Here is a 17,602-nt window from a genome sequence, read left to right on the forward strand (position 1 = left end):
TGAACAAAGTGTGCATCCAAGCACATTTCCCTGACTGCTATATCCCATCATGCACTACGCGTCCCTTCTTCTACCGGAGAAACAAGGTACATTTTCTTATAATATCCAATATATGATATCCAAAATGGGCCTTCAATAGATCTAAGAGAGCTAAAAACAGGACAACAGGGAATCTGAACCTAGAAGGAGAGGTGTTACTATTCCTTACACTGAGGGTGTGTCTGAAAAACTTCAGAGACTCTTCAGACAGTATGAGATTCCTGTCTTTTTCAAACCCACAAACACTTTAAGGCAAAAATTGGTTCACCCTAAGGACAAAACTCCGAGCCATAAACAAAGTAATGTGTCTACTCCATTCAGTGAAGAGTGCAGTGAGTGTTACATTGGAGAAACTAAACAGCTGCTCCATAAGAGGATGTACCAACACCGACGGGAGAGTTCCTCTGGACCCCAGTCCGCCGTGCATCTCCATCTTAAAGACACTAACCACTCCTGTGAAGATAGTGAAGTTCAGATCTTAGCCAGAGAAAATAAATGATTTGAGAGGAGAGTTAAAGAAGCTATTTTTGTTAGGAAAGAGAATCCTTCCTTAAACAGAAATGGGGGCCTGAGACATAATCTCTCCCCCATCTACAACTCCATCCTCAGACCCAGAACAATGAGAACAATAGCAGGGTTGTTAAGGGCTGAATAGGGTAGTTTCAGCTGAAACTGGAGACAATAGCTGTTTACAGTTTCAGTGTGGTTAGCCCCTCCCCTCAGATAGATTTAAGGCAGTGGCCACCAGCATTCTGACCAGAACTGAAGAAGCGGCTTGGATGAGCAGCGAAACGTCTTCACTCCTACAAGATTTGTCCAGTTGACAGATTTAACTTCGTTGTTTGCTATGGATTAGACCTGGACGACTGAGGGTCTACACAGGTACGTTGAAGTGTACAACCATTGAATTGAGCCACAACAACAACAGTCCCAGTCCTGGGTCTTCCCCGGTGAAGGTGTTCATGCCCACCCTTCTGGTGGGACATGAGCACAGCATTCGGAGCAGATGCCAGAGCCACCTCAGCTGCTCCTCTCCACATGGAGGAGCAGCGGCTCTACTCCGAGCTCCTCCTGTGTGACTGAGCTCCTCACCCTGTCTCTAAAGGAGCACCCTGCCACCCTGTGGAGGAAACCCATTTTGGCTGGCCACTTGTATCGGTGATCGTGTGCTTTCTGTCCTTATCCAAAGTGAACTGTTGAAAGGCAAAGCTCTCAATTTACTGGTCAGTCTATGCTCCTGCCCTCACCTATGGTCACGGTCATGAGTAAGTCATTTTAGTACATGCTTAGTTAATGTTTATTAAACATTTATAAATGATTTGTAGATGTGTTTTATTATAAGTGTTAACAAAGTGAGTCATTACTGAGGATTAAAGCATTAAATGCTTCATGATTATGATTATGGCTGAATGTGTGTGCGTGTGTGTGTGTGTCTTTATGCGTGTATGTGTGTGTGTATGGATGTATGTATGTGTCTTTATGCATGTGCGTGTGTTCTTGTATGTGTTACTTAAGCCACAGTACATTTTCATTAGAGTAAATGCACACACATCCCTCAGTGCTCTGAGGTAACAGCACACACACACACACACACACACACTTGAATCTGTTGAAACTAAACTGTATAATTCTTCGTTCCTCGTGTGATGTTGCTGCTGTCAGGACTGATTTGTGTCTCTGGTGAAAAGAAGCATTTAAAAACACATTTGCTGTTGGGGCTGTGTGCACATCTCTGCTGTATTCTTTATTTAACAGCAGTCGCTCCGACACAAGCTGACAGCTGCGCGCGAGTCCAGCTGTGTGTGCGTTTAACGAAACATTTTTCTCACTCAATCAAACCTTTTATTTCATAGCATGGTTGAGTTATAATACCCAGTTATGAGACTGTACTTCAGATTTTAGAGCTGGTGTTCTGAGGCTGGTTTAATCTCACATTAATCCCTTACATCCCGTCTATGTTTAACACACCAAACCCCACGCTTCAACTGTACACTGATTTGCATTTTGAATTGGAATAACACTTATGCTGTATGGCCTACATATTTCCCAGCTTTGGAACTTTGGATCCCCGTGTGCAATTTTGAGTTATGTGCGTGGTGTCCGAGCGAGTCTGAGCCGCTCTGTCATATCGTGACTACAAAACATCACTATGGCAACAGACAATAAAACACAGCGTCAGGGGCAGAGGGAGTGACGGACACAGGGAAGCAAGATACAAACTCAGGAAATGGCAAAAAAGATTTAAAGATGACTCTATGAGTCAGCTCAGCAGGACATCCACAATAAGCTAAATTTATCTGAATGACATTGTCAAAAACATCGGGGAAATTGGATCTTAATGGGACTTTCCTGGTTAAATAAAAGTTCAAAATACAGTGGTCCCTCACTATATCGTGGTTCACCCTTCGCGGTCTCACTGTTTCGCGGATTTTTCCAGTGCAATTCTACACTCTTTTTTACAGTGTATAAACGTGCATTGTGTTCTGCGTCCCGACCGGCCAAGGCACTGCAGACCACCTGCAATCGATCTCCTCTGTGCCGCGTCTCCTGCACAGCACAGAATGTGTGGGAGTTTAATTCATATGTAATAATGCTGCAAATTTACAGAGTGTTGATATTTTGATATCAATGTTGTTTTATGTTTTACATGAATAATTTCATATTAAAATATGTAATATTTGCTTTAAGATAAGATATGCTTTTATTAGTCCCACAGTGGGGAAATCCCAGATAAGTGTTTTTTTTCCCCAGGCATAGAAAGCATTAAGCCTTGCCCAAGGAAATCCTGGCACTTATAAAGTAAGTCTAAACTTCATTGCAGGGCTCGTCCGGGATTTGAACCCGGGACCTCTCACACCCGAAGCGAGAATCATACCCCTAGACCAACGAGCCACGTTGGTGATGTGTTGACGTGGTGGTGTTGATGTTAAAATATCTTAGAAGTGTTATTATTTAAGTTTTACGTAAATATGTTACCGTCACTTTAAGAGCGATAGCACAAATGAGGAAAAGAGCACACGCTTGGGAAACGTGCTGAATTGAGGCAGAGCATAAAGACGGAGCCAATTTTTTTTCTTACCGTTGTATTGTTGACTTGGTTTGATTACTTCTGTAAAAAGGAATTAAAATTTTGTAACTCGGAGTCCAGTGGAAGTTATTTTCTCTTCAAAAAAATACATGAGTAACACCAACGGACAACACAAAACCAGGTCTCAACACGCACACAATGTGTTCAGCCAAATGTACATAAATGTTCGATCGACACTACAGCAAAGAAGCCAGGACAAAGACACACAGTCAGAAGAACTGTGAAATACACCTGAATCACTATTAATCAATGACAACAAGAGACAAATGTGAGAAAATGTTAATGCCTGTCTGACAAAAGTGTATAAAGCGTGTGGTGAGGGGTAAAAAATGTATTTAAATATTGTAAAAAATAAAGCTGACAGATTTCGCCTTTTGCGGGTTATTTTTAGAACATAACCCCTGTGATAAACAAGGGAACACTGTATAAAGAAATGTTAATTAATGAACAAATGTATTAATTACCTCTGCCTTGGACGATGCTGTTCTGAAGGATCTGCTCCACCCTGCTGGCCATGTTGGACACGTTTTGGGCTATTGCTTGGATTCTCTCCACCAGACTGGCAGGTTGAATTCTGCAAAATAAACACAGCACAAATCAATAGAACAGAAGAAAGTGGGTTTCATGGCCAAGACGGCAGAATATCTCGTGGTGAGCCATTACTTGAATACGATTTCTTCTGGCAGCAGTTGTTCTTGGTCACCACGTTCTCTCGTACCCGAGCATTAGCGAGGAATGCAAATTGGTTGACACTTGGTTGGAGCGTGAAATAGGAAAGGACCTGAGCTGCTAATACCACTTTCGCCGAGTGAGACTTTCCATTCACATGATGGAGATGTGTGTGCGGTGCTGTTTGTGGTGTGAATGCATTGTGTGAGCAGACGGGCGTATTTTCAAACGCCTCACTACACGGCCACCACTGCTTGTACACACGGCATCCATTCACATATCCGTTTAAATAAATCATTCCTTCCTTTTTCATTTATGAGTTTGTGTAATCAGCAGATGGCAAAACCCCCAGGAAAACGAAGCTACATTATCACACATTAGTAACGCTCAGTCCAACCTGTATTAATGGTCGGAATTACTTAACACAACAATACAAAGTGCTTTTTCAGGGTCAAATGAGTCTAGTCTACAAGTTTTGAATTTGCAGTACAATGGTCCCTCGCTATATCGCGATTCACCCTTCACGGTCTTGATGTTTCTCTGGGGTTTTTTAGTGTCATTTTTCATAACATTAACTTAAATGTGAAATATGAAGCTAGAACTGTAGAATAAAAACGCAGGAGGAGCAGGTGAGTCTGGGCCAGTGCTGGGAGGTAACAAAGGACAAGTAGTAAAGTACTGCACTTAAGTAGAATTTTCTGGTATCTGTACATTACTTAAGTACATTTTACAGTGTGTACTTTTACTTTTACTTCAGTGCATTTGAGAGCAGTATCTGTACTTTCTACTCCCACTACAGTTTTGAACAGGACTGAAAAGTAAAAAGTACTTTTCATATGATTTGAGGAGTTATTTTTACCATGTTTGTGGAAATATCCTGACTCAAGTTTTCGAATTCAAGCTTCAACAAATGCAAAAAAGTTAAGAAATTGCTTCATATTGTTACTGTGACCAAAATATGTCTCATGTTTAATCAATATCACTACAATTACACTTAAATGAACAACACTTGTGTGAAATACTTTTACTTTGTCCTCATATTACGGGTATGTAATGTAGCTAGTCCATTATACAGGCCTAAACTTAAAGCTAACAAGTAAAAATGACAATACGCAAATAAGTTTCAAATGTTCATTAATTATTTTAAATGGTGTTGCAATTAAAGTGGCCTGTAATAAAACACATGAGTAAGTGCATTGGCTTGTAATTGACTTGTTTACATTTTTACTTTTTCTGGTGTTCCAGCCAAATGAGTCCCTGAGGAGCCGGAGCACCTTAAGAAGGTTCCGTGGCAGACCACTGTGAGGAGGAGGAGGAGGAGGAGGAAGAGGAGGAGGAGGAGGGGGTCTGAATATTTGAGCTTTTTGTATCTAGCTTGCTTTCTAATTTTAACACAGATACGTTAATATAGATCTGTATTTTTTTCTAACAGATTTGACTGAATAAAGATTAACACTGTTTTGCTAAAGAAACAATATCATTGGATTTACTGGAACTGACCTGTGATGCAGTGTGGGACGGACCGACTAAGGGAGGTGCTCTATAACAGAAACCAACAGTGTGCTCGGGGAGGTGCTGTGTGCACAGGCCTCAGTGTGCTAGGGGAGGTGCTATGTGCACAGGCCTCAGGGGGAGGTGCTGTGTGTACAGGCCGCAGTGTGCTCGGGGAGGTGCTGTGTGCACAGGCCTCAGGGGGAGGTGCTGTGTGTACAGGCCGCAGTGTGCTCGGGGAGGTGCTGTGTGCACAGGCCTCAGGGGGAGGTGCTGTGTGCACAGGCCTCAGGGGGAGGTGCTGTGTGCACAGGCCTCAGTGTGCTAGGGGAGGTGCTATGTGCACAGGCCTCAGGGGGAGGTGCTGTGTGTACAGGCCGCAGTGTGCTCGGGGAGGTGCTGTGTGCACAGGCCTCAGGGGGAGGTGCTGTGTGTACAGGCCGCAGTGTGCTCGGGGAGGTGCTGTGTGCACAGGCCTCAGGGGGAGGTGCTGTGTGCACAGGCCTCAGGGGGAGGTGCTGTGTGCACAGGCCTCAGTGTGCTAGGGGAGGTGCTATGTGCACAGGCCTCAGGGGGAGGTGCTGTGTGCACAGGCCTCAGTGTGCTCGGGGAGGTGCTATGTGCACAGGCCTCAGGGGGAGGTGCTATGTGCACAGGCCTCAGTGTGCTCGGAGAGGTGCTATGTGCACAGGCCTCAGGGGGAGGTGCTGTGTGCACAGGCCTCAGTGTGCTCGGGGAGGTGCTGTGTGCACAGGCCTCAGTGTGCACAGGGAGGTGCTGTGTGCACAGGCCTCAGTGTGCTCGGGGAGGTGCTGTGTGCATAGGCCTCAGTGTGCACAGGGAGGTGCTGTGTGTACAGGCCTCAGTGTGCATAGGGAGGTGCTGTGTGCACAGGCCTCAGTGTGCACAGGGAGGTGCTGTGTGCACAGGCCTCAGTGTCCTCGGGGAGGTGCTGTGTGCACAGGCCTCAGTGTGCACAGGGAGGTGCTGTGTGCACAGGCCTCAGTGTGCACAGGGAGGTGCTGTGTGTACAGGTCTCATGGGGAGGTGCTATGTGCACAGGCCTCAGGGGGAGGTGCTGTGTGTACAGGCCGCAGTGTGCTCGGGGAGGTGCTGTGTGCACAGGCCTCAGGGGGAGGTGTTGTGTGCACAGGCCTCAGGGGGAGGTGCTGTGTGCACAGGCCTCAGGGGGAGGTGTTGTGTGCACAGGCCTCAGGGGGAGGTGCTGTGTGCACAGGCCTCAGGGGGAGGTACTTTATTTACTGCTGGTCTGGTCCATGTGAGCAGAGACTAAGGCAGTGTGCAGTCTCTTCAGTCGCCTCCGCAACTTCCGTCTCCTCCGCCTCAGGCTCTTCCTTCTTCTCAGCCTCCACCTCCTCCGTCTCCTCTGTTTTCTTCGTCTCCTTAGCCTCCTGCTTCTTGTCCACCTCCTCCATCTCCTTTGTCTCCTCAGCCTCTTCCTTCTCCTCCGCTTCCTCCCTCCATTCTCATCTCTTTAAGTGTCATTCTGAGCAGTGCTAAGTGAGTTTGTTCGTCTTTATGATCTCATCTTTATTACACTCTCCACAACAACCGAGCCATTATCCTCCACTGTCTCCTCCGTCTCCTCCTCTGTCTCCTCCACTGTCTATATTTAAGGAACAACATTTGGCACAACAACAAAATTATGTTCAGTTATGACTTTTACACTGCAACGTGATGAAATAAGTTCCACAGTGTTTTTCTATTTATTACGGTTAATGCTCTTTGTAATGGCGTCTCATTCAAATAAAACATGGGGCGATGTCACGACGCAGTTCGACTTATGGATAATTCAATTTAACAGTATAAAGCTACTTTGATAAATACAAATGTGCCATTACTTTACAGTGACACGTTGTGCCTCATAATCTTTAAATATGGTATAAAATCAGAAAAAAAATATTTTTCAGGTCTTTAACCATGTTCTAGTGCAGGGGTCACCAACGTTCTTGAAACTGAGAGCTACTTAGTTTAGTTTAGTTTATTAGTTTATTTGAAGGGACAGTGTGCAAAAAAACATTAATAGATGCTTTGCACCAGATTATAGCCGAAGCTAGTTTCCGTCTGTAGTCCCTGAACAGGTGAAAAATACAATATAAAATATAAGCAATATGATACAATACAATATAAAATGTGAGCAATATAACACAGGAACAATATACAAATATACAGTAAAGTAAATATATACTTCATGGGCACTTAGTTGTACGAAGGACTACCAGTTTGAGACGCTCTTCTGAAATAACACATTTGCTCAGTTTGCCTTTAGTTCTACATTATTAATATTGATTAATGATAATCATCCATGTGAAGACACTGATAATGTTAATGATTTCTCACAACAACAATGACAGCAAGGTGGGAAACAGATATCAGTATTCAGTACTTTAACTTTATTAATCTAAGTAATTGTTAAATTTTCAGATGATCACTCACTACATCTGATAGTAAATGTGTCCCATTTTCACGAGCCACTGACCTTTTTAACAAAACAAACTATGTTGCACCATATTTAAGTTATCAATTATGTAATGTTAAAGAAAAATCTACTTACATATTTTAAAATAAATCTCATTTGCTTTTTGTGACTTTTTGCTGGTCTTGTGAAAAAAGACTGTTGCTTTACCCAAAGCTGCCTTTATAAAGCTCAGGGCTTTTTCTGTCATGGTGTCAGTTGTAAAATTTGTTGTGAAAGTGATCTTTTTTTTTTAGAGTTCACTTTAATTTATCTAAACTTCAGGTATAATGAACATACTTTTAAGATATTGTCATTTATATAAATGCGAGGGTGATGAAAAAAAAAAAGCAACAGAATAAAATAAAATTTTAGATTCAACTCATTAGTGAATTGTGTTATTTTAAGAACTGGCCTTCGGGCGACTCATGTCGTCCTTGGGGGCGACCTGGTGCACCGTGTTGGTGACCCATGTTCTAGTCATTTCTTCTCATTGAGCCTCTGAAGTTGTTTTTGGAGTGATTCATGTTTGAGTAATCTTTAATATTTTATTTTCAAGACGCCATTTTGTCAATCTACCCCCGTTTAACCTCCACAGGTACACGCCCACTGTGACACCCCCACTGTGACGTACACGCCCACTGTGACACGACCACTTTGACACGCCCACTGTGACGTACACGCCTACTGTGACAATTTCGAAGTCCAGAATTGCTGAACAATGTCCTGGATGTAACCAAAAGTGCCTTAGAAAAATCCAACAGTGAAACATACACTGGTCAATAACAGAGCGACATGTCCCAGAGCACCTCCTGTGCTCCGACTCTACTCCTGCAGGAACAACTCACAAAAACCCAAACCTCAAGGAGAACCACAGTGAAAGAGAGATCCACTCCCAGGTCTAAACCGGGACTAAACCAGGACTCAACCCAGACTCAACCCAGACTCGACCCAGACTGAATAAAACTTGCTGTTGTCGTCATGTTATTTTCCACCTTCTTTATGTGACAAACCAAAGATTAATTTATTCTGTAATGGCGCCCCCTACAGCCGCGTAACTTCTGCCTTCCCTCAGCATGTCCAGAAGTCCATCTTTTTCTGCGATGGTTAGCATCTCCCTCGGCTTTTTCGGCGCAGGCGCCTTTGTTGGTGCAGAACGTTTTATCGACATTGTGGGTTTTGCCAAAGAGAAACACATCCCTTAGCCAATCAGGATGCAGAACACAATGCGCGTTCATACACTATAAAAAAAAAATCTGCAAGACCACGAAAGGTGAACTGCAGTATAGAGATGGACCACTGTATCATAATTTCCTCTGCAAACAACAAAATATTAGTGTTGTTTCAGTACCGATACTTTGCCTAAGTGTGCTCACCAATACCGATACCAGTCTGATACAGCATAGTGTGAAGAAGTCGACTAGAGGTGGAATGTTTGGTTATTTAGCGAGATCCGAATCGTCATAGTTTCAAAGAGCCATTCAAAAGTCTGGCTCTTTTACTGTGTATTTATGTGACACAAACCACTGTGAGAATCATTTAACTACAAACTAATCACTGAGAGACACGGCCAAGGCTCAGGCATGTTTAAAATGCACTACAATAATAGTAATAATAATAAAACATAACTGTTATCATGATGCCAAATATGTTTTCGATTCAGAGTTAACTATTTTAAAAATGCATAAAATATTTGGTTCTTTTAAAAAATGAGTTCCAGTTCCAGCCACGTTAAGGAGCTGTTCAAAAGAGCCAACTCGTTCACCGACTAAGGCCACTCGCTCACAGTCGTAAAACTCTTTGAAGAACATCTACAGAATAAAGGAGACTTTGAGTCTAAAGTGTCAGCGTCAGATGTGTAATGGTCCTGATGATGAGCTCTGCTGATTTAAACACTTTCACTTTGTGCCACAGAGCATGGAGAAAAACAGCAATGAAGACTGGAACAAGACCTCATCCTCAGAGCACATGGATCATTATACAGAGGAAACAAAGTTGTGTTAGTGCTGTTGTGGTGTTAGTGCTGTTGTGGTGTTAGTGCTGTTGTGGTGTTAGTAGTGTTGTGGTGTTAGTGCTGTTGTGGTGTTAGTGCTGTTGTGGTGTTAGTGCTGTTGTGGTGTTAGTAGTGTTGTGGTGTTAGTAGTGTTGTGGTGTTAGTAGTGTTGTGGTGTTAGTGCTGTTGTGGTGTTAGTAGTGTTGTGGTGTTAGTAGTGTTGTGGTGTTAGTGCTGTTGTGGCGTTAGTGCTGTTGTGGTGTTAGTAGTGTTGTGGTGTTAGTGCTGTTGTGGTGTTAGTGCTGTTGTGGTGTTAGTGCTGTTGTGGTGTTAGTGCTGTTGTGGTGTTAGTGCTGGTGTGGTGTTAGTAGTTTTGTGGTGTTAGCGCTGTTGTGGTGTTAGCGCTGTTGTGGTGTTAGTGCTGTTAGTAGTGTTGTGGTGTTAGTAGTGTTGTGGCGTTAGTAGTGTTGTGGTGTTAGTGCTGTTGTGGTGTTAGTAGTGTTGTGGTGTTAGTGCTGTTGTGGTGTTAGTGTTCTTGTGCTGTTAGTAGTGTTGTGGTGTTAGTGCTCTTGTGGTGTTAGTAGTGTTGTGGTGTTAGTGCTGTTGTGGTGTTAGTAGTGGTGTGGTGTTAGTAGTGTTGTGATGTTAGTGCTGTTGTGGTGTTAGTAGTGTTGTGGTGTTAGTGCTGTTGTGGTGTTAGTAGTGTTGTGATGTTAGTGCTGTTGTGGTGTTAGTGCTGTTGTGGTGTTAGTAGTGTTGTGGTGTTAGTGCTGTTGTGGTGTTAGTAGTGTTGTGGTGTTAGTAGTGTTGTGGTGTTAGTGCTGTTGTGGTGTTAGTGCTGTTGTGGTGTTAGTAGTGTTGTGGTGTTAGTAGTGTTGTGGTGTTAGTGCTGTTGTGGTGTTAGTAGTGTTGTGATGTTAGTGCTGTTGTGGTGTTAGTGCTGTTGTGGTGTTAGTAGTGTTGTGGTGTTAGTGCTGTTGTGGTGTTAGTAGTGTTGTGGTGTTAGTGCTGTTGTGGTGTTAGTAGTGTTGTGGTGTTAGTGCTGTTGTGGTGTTAGTAGTGTTGTGGTGTTAGTGCTGTTGTGGTGTTAGTAGTGTTGTGGTGTTAGTGCTGTTGTGGTGTTAGTAGTGTTGTGGTGTTAGTGCTGTTGTGGTGTTAGTAGTGTTGTGGTGTTAGTGCTGTTGTGGTGTTAGTAGTGTTGTGGTGTTAGTGCTGTTGTGGTGTTAGTAGTTTTGTGGTGTTAGTGCTGTTGTGGTGTTAGTAGTGTTGTGGTGTTAGTGCTGTTGTGGTGTTAGTGTTGTGGTGTTAGTGCTGTTTTTGTGTTAGCGCTATTGTTGTGTTAGCGCAGTTGTTGTGTTAGCGCTGATGCTGTGTTAGCGCTGTTGCTGTGTTAGCCCTGTTGTGGCGTTGGTGCTGTTTCTGTGTTAGTGCTGTTGTCATATTATCACTGTTGTGGTGTTAGCGCTGTTGTCATTTTATTATTGTTGTTGTTGTGTTGTGTCTTGCTGTGTTAGCACTATAGTGGTGCTAACGCTGTTGTCGTTCTATCACTTTTGTTGTGTTAGCACTGTTGTCATGTTAGCTCTGATGCCCTGTTAGCAATGTTGTAGTGTAGTGTTGTAGTGTTAGCGCTGTTGTTGCATTAGCAATGCAGTTGTTGTGTTGGTGCTTTTGTCACGTTAGCACTGCTGTTGTCGTGTTTGCACTGTTGTCATGTTAGTGCTGTTGTTGCGTTAATGCTGTAATTGTATTTGCGCTGTTGTTGTGTTAATGCTGTTATTGTGTTAGTGCTGGTATTGTGTTATCAGTGTTGTCGTGTTAATGCTGTGATGTACACGCTCACTGTGATGTACACACTTCCTTCTCAATTTTTATTTTCTTAGTCAGTGATACCTGTAGGATTCGGCAGTTGAGTAGTCATTTTGGAACAAATAAAAAAACAAATGTACTGCTCTAGTGTGATGACGTTTACGGCGATATCAGCTCCCATTGGGCACCACAGTTTTCAAATGTGAAAGTTAGCGGACTTGTTTTTTTATCAAGTCATTTTAGATGAATATTATGATTTAAAATGTGTAAATTATAACAAAATGATCCACAGGGGTCACAGATCAGAACCAGAGAGACACAAGCACAATAGGACCGATTTAACAGTAGAGGTAACTGCTCTGCTGGATTCCTTATAGAACTGCTGATGCTCTATATCCTCTATTTTGCCTGAATAAATAAACAGAAAACAATGTTTTCTATGAGGAAGTCTGCAAGTGGAAACTAGTAAAACTGCATTAGCAAAACATTAAGAATGATGGTCCACTGCAGTGTGCAACTGAGTAAAAAGGCTGCTCATATCTGATAAGTTTAAACATTTAGGTTCCGAACATATCACACAAAACTTTCGGAGTGTAAGATGTCGGTGTGATGCCTCAGTCATCCAGGTCTGATCCACAGTGGAAGAAAAATGTAATTCTGTAACTGGACTCAATGTTTTTGAGTGAAGAACAGGAATGGGGAATTAGATATCATCTATCTCCTATTTAGAACTCCATCCTCAGACCTGAACCTAAGCACGGAAAACAATAGGGCTAGCCAGTGTGCTAATAGCCAGTATGCTAATAGATGTGAGAGCAGCCATTAGGGGCCTGAATGATTATGCAAAACATGACAATTCACGCTTAAAGTAGCTCAATAAACCTCGTTAACAAATAGAAACTGTAAACAAATAGGTGCGTTAGCTTCAGTGTGGTTAGCTCCTTCCTTCAGACAGATATAAGGCAGTGTCCAGCAGTAATCTGACCAGAACTGAAGAAATAGTCAAATGTCTTCACTCTAAAACTTTGTGTCCAGTTTAGGGATGGGACAATAAGCAATAATATAATTCATCATGATAAAAAGGGTCGACAATGGGGCATTTTATATAATTGTGATAATCGGCAACAATGATAATCACCCTTATATCACCAAAATGGACAGAAAAAAAACTACTTATCCACAGGGGAGTCAACGGGGGGGGGGGGGGGGGGGGGGGGGGGGGGACAAAGAGGTCTGTTGTCCGGGGCCATAGGGTCTTAGGAGGCTAGAAATGGACTCTCTTCCAATTAATTTGTATTACAGGGGGGCCATGTGAAGCTTATCGCCTTCAAATTTCAGTTGAGAGCCCTGCTCATCCATAATATTATCTGTTAAAGTTATAATTATTCATATCCACAACAACTTTAATCATTATTATGATATAATCGTTAATCGCAATTATTTTGCCCGTGAGAATCGTCAGTCCATTAGCCCATCCTACTGTACTGTTCCACCTGCTTCTATAACATGCTTACTGTTCAAACCGGACCAAACTCATTAAAGTAACACACAGCTGCTAAAATCATAGGACTCCCCACACCCAATCTCACAGATCTAAATAATCAGGCTATTGGACGCTTTGCACTCTCCATAATACAGGACTCCACTCACCCCCTCCAGGACCATCTAACCCCTCTGCCCTCAGGACGGAGGTACAGGGCGATCAGGTGCAGGAGGGCACGGTTCGACAGAAGCCTGATCCCAGCAGCCATTGCCTTTTTAAACAACAGGCCCCGCTGAGGCATAATGTCTGTTTTTGTAATGTGTCTATGTAACTGTGATGTTTGGTTTTTATCTGTGTCAGATGTACTCTGTGTATGTGGAAAAGAATCTCCCCTCGGGGACAATAAAGTAAAGTAAAAAAAAAAAGTAAAGTCACTGAAAATTTCAATATCGTCCCATGTCTAGTCCAGTTGACAGAATATTGGTTTTCGTTTACTTTGGGAGCGTAAGTGAAAAACACAGTGACAATGACAATTAGCGCGCCTCATTTATAGAAAGCCACAACTGATAGTGCACGTGTAATGATGATAGTGCACGAGTTCTATCCACAAAGTCAAAAAGATTCTGTGTGTGGGGGATACTGCAGCTCGGATGTGCCAGAAGGGTCACAAAATTATAACCAACCTATCTCCAACCTGACATTTCTTTCCAAAGTCCTTGAAAAAATAGTTGTTATGCAGACAGATTCAAAACCGTCTTTCCAATAACCTCAGTGAAACATTTCAATCTGGATTTCGTCCCCAGCACAGACATAGCCCTGGTTAAAATCACTATGAGCTCGGTTCACTATCCTTATTCTCGTCGACTTGCTCACTCCATCGATTAGGCTTCAATGGGCATCACTGTCTCTGCTCTCAACTGGTTCAGATTATACACATCCAACCGCATCCAATTTGTCCAGTTAAGAAAACACGAATCCCTGCCCCGTCTCCTCTGGAGTGCCCCAGGGCTCTGTCGTGGGGCCACTCCTCTTCATCATTTATCTCCACTCACAGGTCAGATCTTCCACATGCACACCTCTCCACCTCTGAGGGGGAGAGGGACAGGGAGAGAGGGCGTATGGGAGGGGCTAGGGGGGAGAGAAGGAGAGAGGGAGTATGGGAGGACGCAGGGGGTAGAGAAGGAGAGAGGGAAGGAAAGAGAAAAGGAGAGAGAGGCAGTTCCCATCATTGCACCATCCGAAATATCTAAATTTTTTCACTAGTTTGGTCCCAGTTAAGACACTTACGTTTTATACCCGCCCCTTCATATTTTGCCCCTACATGGAAATATTTTAAAGCATCATATTACTGAATTGTTAATCTATGTTTGTTGTATATGCCCCTATTCAAATAACCAATAAAATAAAATAAATACAACTTTCCAAAACTCCCCTCAGGTTAAGAGTCTGGGTGTCACCCCATAATCAATGACATCAGCAGGTCAGCCTACTTTCACCTCCTCCATATCAGCTACCTCCTCCCTGCTCTGCCCTCGTCCCATCCCAGACTGACTACTCACAGCTCGCTTCTCTTCAACCTACTCCAAAAATCACTTCACAAACTTCAGCTGGTACAGATTTCCACCACTCGCATCCTCACTCGAGCCCCATCCTCACAGAATTCCAATGGCTCCCAGTTTATCTCACACAATTTCCCACCACCACACCCCGCCTCACACCACCTCACACCGCCTCACACCACCTCACACCACCTCACCGATCAGATCTGCTCCAACCATACACCCCCCTCTCCACGCCTCCAGCTCATCTGACCTCCATGGGGGCAAAGGCCTTCAGCCGCTCTGCCCCTACCTCTGGAACCACCACAGAATGTATATATAAATGGACATAGCTAACACACTAGCTGGTGCATTCTAATTCACTTTGTATCAAAAAACTGTGTCCCCTCTCTGTACCTGCTGCTGTCAGACTCATTTTGGTCTTAAATGTTTGTATTAACCCTCTACATGATCCTGAGGTTTTTATTTCACTATTGTGTCTGTAAATCAAGATATGAACATTATTAACAGACCAAAGAGGTGCATTTTTTCCCTGAGGTCACTCCTGCTACCGTTAGCTACAGGTGTGATTAAGCGACCGCTCCTTACTAAACCAGTGGTGCGGGCGGGAAGGGGCATTACCCTCAACAGCCTCGCTTTGGATTGGCTCTTTGGTTGCTATGATGCTCGCACTCGCAATTCCAAATATGGAAATCAGCTCCAAATTGGCCACTATAACTGCTAGCTTCTATGAGCTTCATTTGAACGGTGTGGGTGACGTCACACTCCCTCAGTCCACTTCTTTACACAAACTATGGGAACAACCTACCTCCGTGCCATAGAGTCTCTTCCTTTGTTTAAATCCCATCTGAAAACTGACCTATTCCCACACAGCTACTGCACCTGAACACTCACTTTTTCTTCTAATGCATTTTAAGATTCTGTTGAACTGTTTTTAATCTGCTCTGTTAGGTGACCTTGAGGGCTTCAACAGGCACCTATAAATAACATTTACTTTTATTGTTATTACTACATCATTAAAAGTGCATTTCATGTACTTTTACTTGTTGCTAAGACAATCCAAACACATCCAAAATGTGACCTTGGGGACAGAATCAAAATGGCGGCTTTCATCTTCCCTACATGTTCTATTTTTTTAGTAGTTACATTGGTTAATATCATCTATTGCCAGTCCTGAGAACATTTTCTTTGTGCTTTGAAGGAACAAAACAACATTTTCTTGACTCAAACTTGTCATCAAACTTAAAAAAGTAGTTTTTTGCATTACACCAGCATTGCATAGGTCTGATTTTTATTTTTAACTAGTTGCATCACCGTTGGATCGTTGGCTTGTAAATGGAGAACAAACTCCTTTTTGATTATCTCACTGGGCTCTTGGGATCAAAGTCACAGTTACAGTAGAGGGAATAGGTAAAGTCAAACACCTCTTTAGGGACCCTATGCCTAAGGGAGCACTTCACTCTCATCTCTATGCTTGGTAAAACACTGAAAACTCGCCTCATTGGTTCCTATCTCTCCGTTTTTCTTTTCGTTTTTCCTTCTTCGGCTGCCTACCTCGTTATTTTCCCTCACTTTGCTGCTCTAACGAGTGGCTGCCCTATGGGGGAATTGCAGCCTGTGGTCTCAAACATCACGTCCCATTCGTCGCTACACACGAGCGTGTCACCGCCGATGAAGCTCGCCCGGAGACGAGACCGTCGCCCTCTGAGTAACTGCCCTGGATTTTTAAGAGCTATTTTTTTAGGCCCTGTTCCCCTCAGATGAAAATCACACTTTTGCATGTAACGTGGTGAAACTCATAATGCATTTGGCTGTCAGTCACAGGAGGAGAGGATGAGAAAATAATGGAAAAAGAATGGCTGAAAGCACCGGGCTCGTACAGTAAGAAAATATGTTGGAATAAAAATGGGTGAGCCAAGTGTGAAGCTCTCCCAGAGTAATGGAAAAGGAGACTGAGAACCACCATGTTGAAGTGTTGAGGGATAAAATGGTATATAAGCCGTATGTGTTCTAAAAACAAAAGGCAAAGGCATTAAAGTGTTCCCTTGTTTATCGCAGGGCTTACGTTGCAAAAATAACCCGCAATAGGCGAAATTTGCAAAATATTCAGCTTTATTTTTTACAATTATTATATATATCTTAAAGCTGTAAAACCCCTCACCACACACTTTATACACTTTGCTCAGACAGACATTAACATTTTGTCACATTTCTCCTGTTTAATTGATTAATAGTGACTCAGGTGTATTCCACAGTTCCTCTGACTGTGCCTCTTCATCCTGGCGTCGCTTTGCTGTAGTGTCGATTGAACATTCATGTAAATTTGGCTGAACACATTCTGTGCGGGCTGAGGCCTGCTTTTGTGATGTCCATTGGTGTTACTCGTGTATTTTGTATTGAAGAGAAAATCACTTCCACTGGACTTTGATGTAAAAAGAGAAATTCACAGCTTTGCAAAATCCTTTTTTACAGAATTAATCAAACCAAGTCATTCTCAAAAATGAAGAATACTACAGTAAGAAAAAAACATTTGGCTCCATCTTTATGCGCTGCCTCAACTCAGCACGTTTCCCAAGCGTGTGCTATTTTCCTCGTCACTCTTAAAGTGACAGTAACATATTTACGTAAAACTTAACTAACTTAACTTCCCTCCCCGCCCACACCACTGGTTTAACAGCGAGCAGGCGGTTAGCTACACTGTTGATCAAACCTGTTGCTAACACTAGCAGGAGCGACCTCAAAGGCACCTGATTTCTCTGTTATTAATGTTCATATCTTGATTTACAGACACAATAGTAAAATAAAAACCCCAGGATCATGTAGAGGGTAAATATGAACATTTAAGACCAAAATGAGTCTGACAGCAGCAGGTACAGAGAGAGGGAGCACAGTTTTTACATAGAAAGTGAATTTGAGCGAGAGGCGATGGAGCCGGAAGCGTGTCCATGATCACTTCCTCTTTGCAACGCAGGTTAGCTATGTCAATTTAGGGCAG

At 43.1% G+C, this 17,602-nt stretch overlaps 1 protein-coding gene and 1 non-coding gene across 2 annotated transcripts in view; both read right to left on the reverse strand.

The window, feature by feature from the left end:
• Positions 1-17,602, reverse strand: part of LOC117377397 (alpha-1,6-mannosylglycoprotein 6-beta-N-acetylglucosaminyltransferase B-like) — a 190,633-nt gene that overhangs the window by 97,962 nt on the left and 75,069 nt on the right. The window contains exon 4 of the mRNA XM_033973782.2: positions 3,592-3,701. Coding sequence (XP_033829673.1) covers positions 3,592-3,701 — 110 coding nt within the window. The remainder of the gene's footprint in view (positions 1-3,591; positions 3,702-17,602) is intronic.
• trnap-cgg (transfer RNA proline (anticodon CGG)) lies at positions 2,860-2,931 on the reverse strand. The gene has a single exon. It is a non-coding gene; the product is annotated as a tRNA-Pro (tRNA).

This window comes from Periophthalmus magnuspinnatus, chromosome 1 (genome assembly GCF_009829125.3).
Source record: "Periophthalmus magnuspinnatus isolate fPerMag1 chromosome 1, fPerMag1.2.pri, whole genome shotgun sequence".
In the NCBI taxonomy this organism is placed as follows: domain Eukaryota; kingdom Metazoa; phylum Chordata; class Actinopteri; order Gobiiformes; family Gobiidae; genus Periophthalmus; species Periophthalmus magnuspinnatus.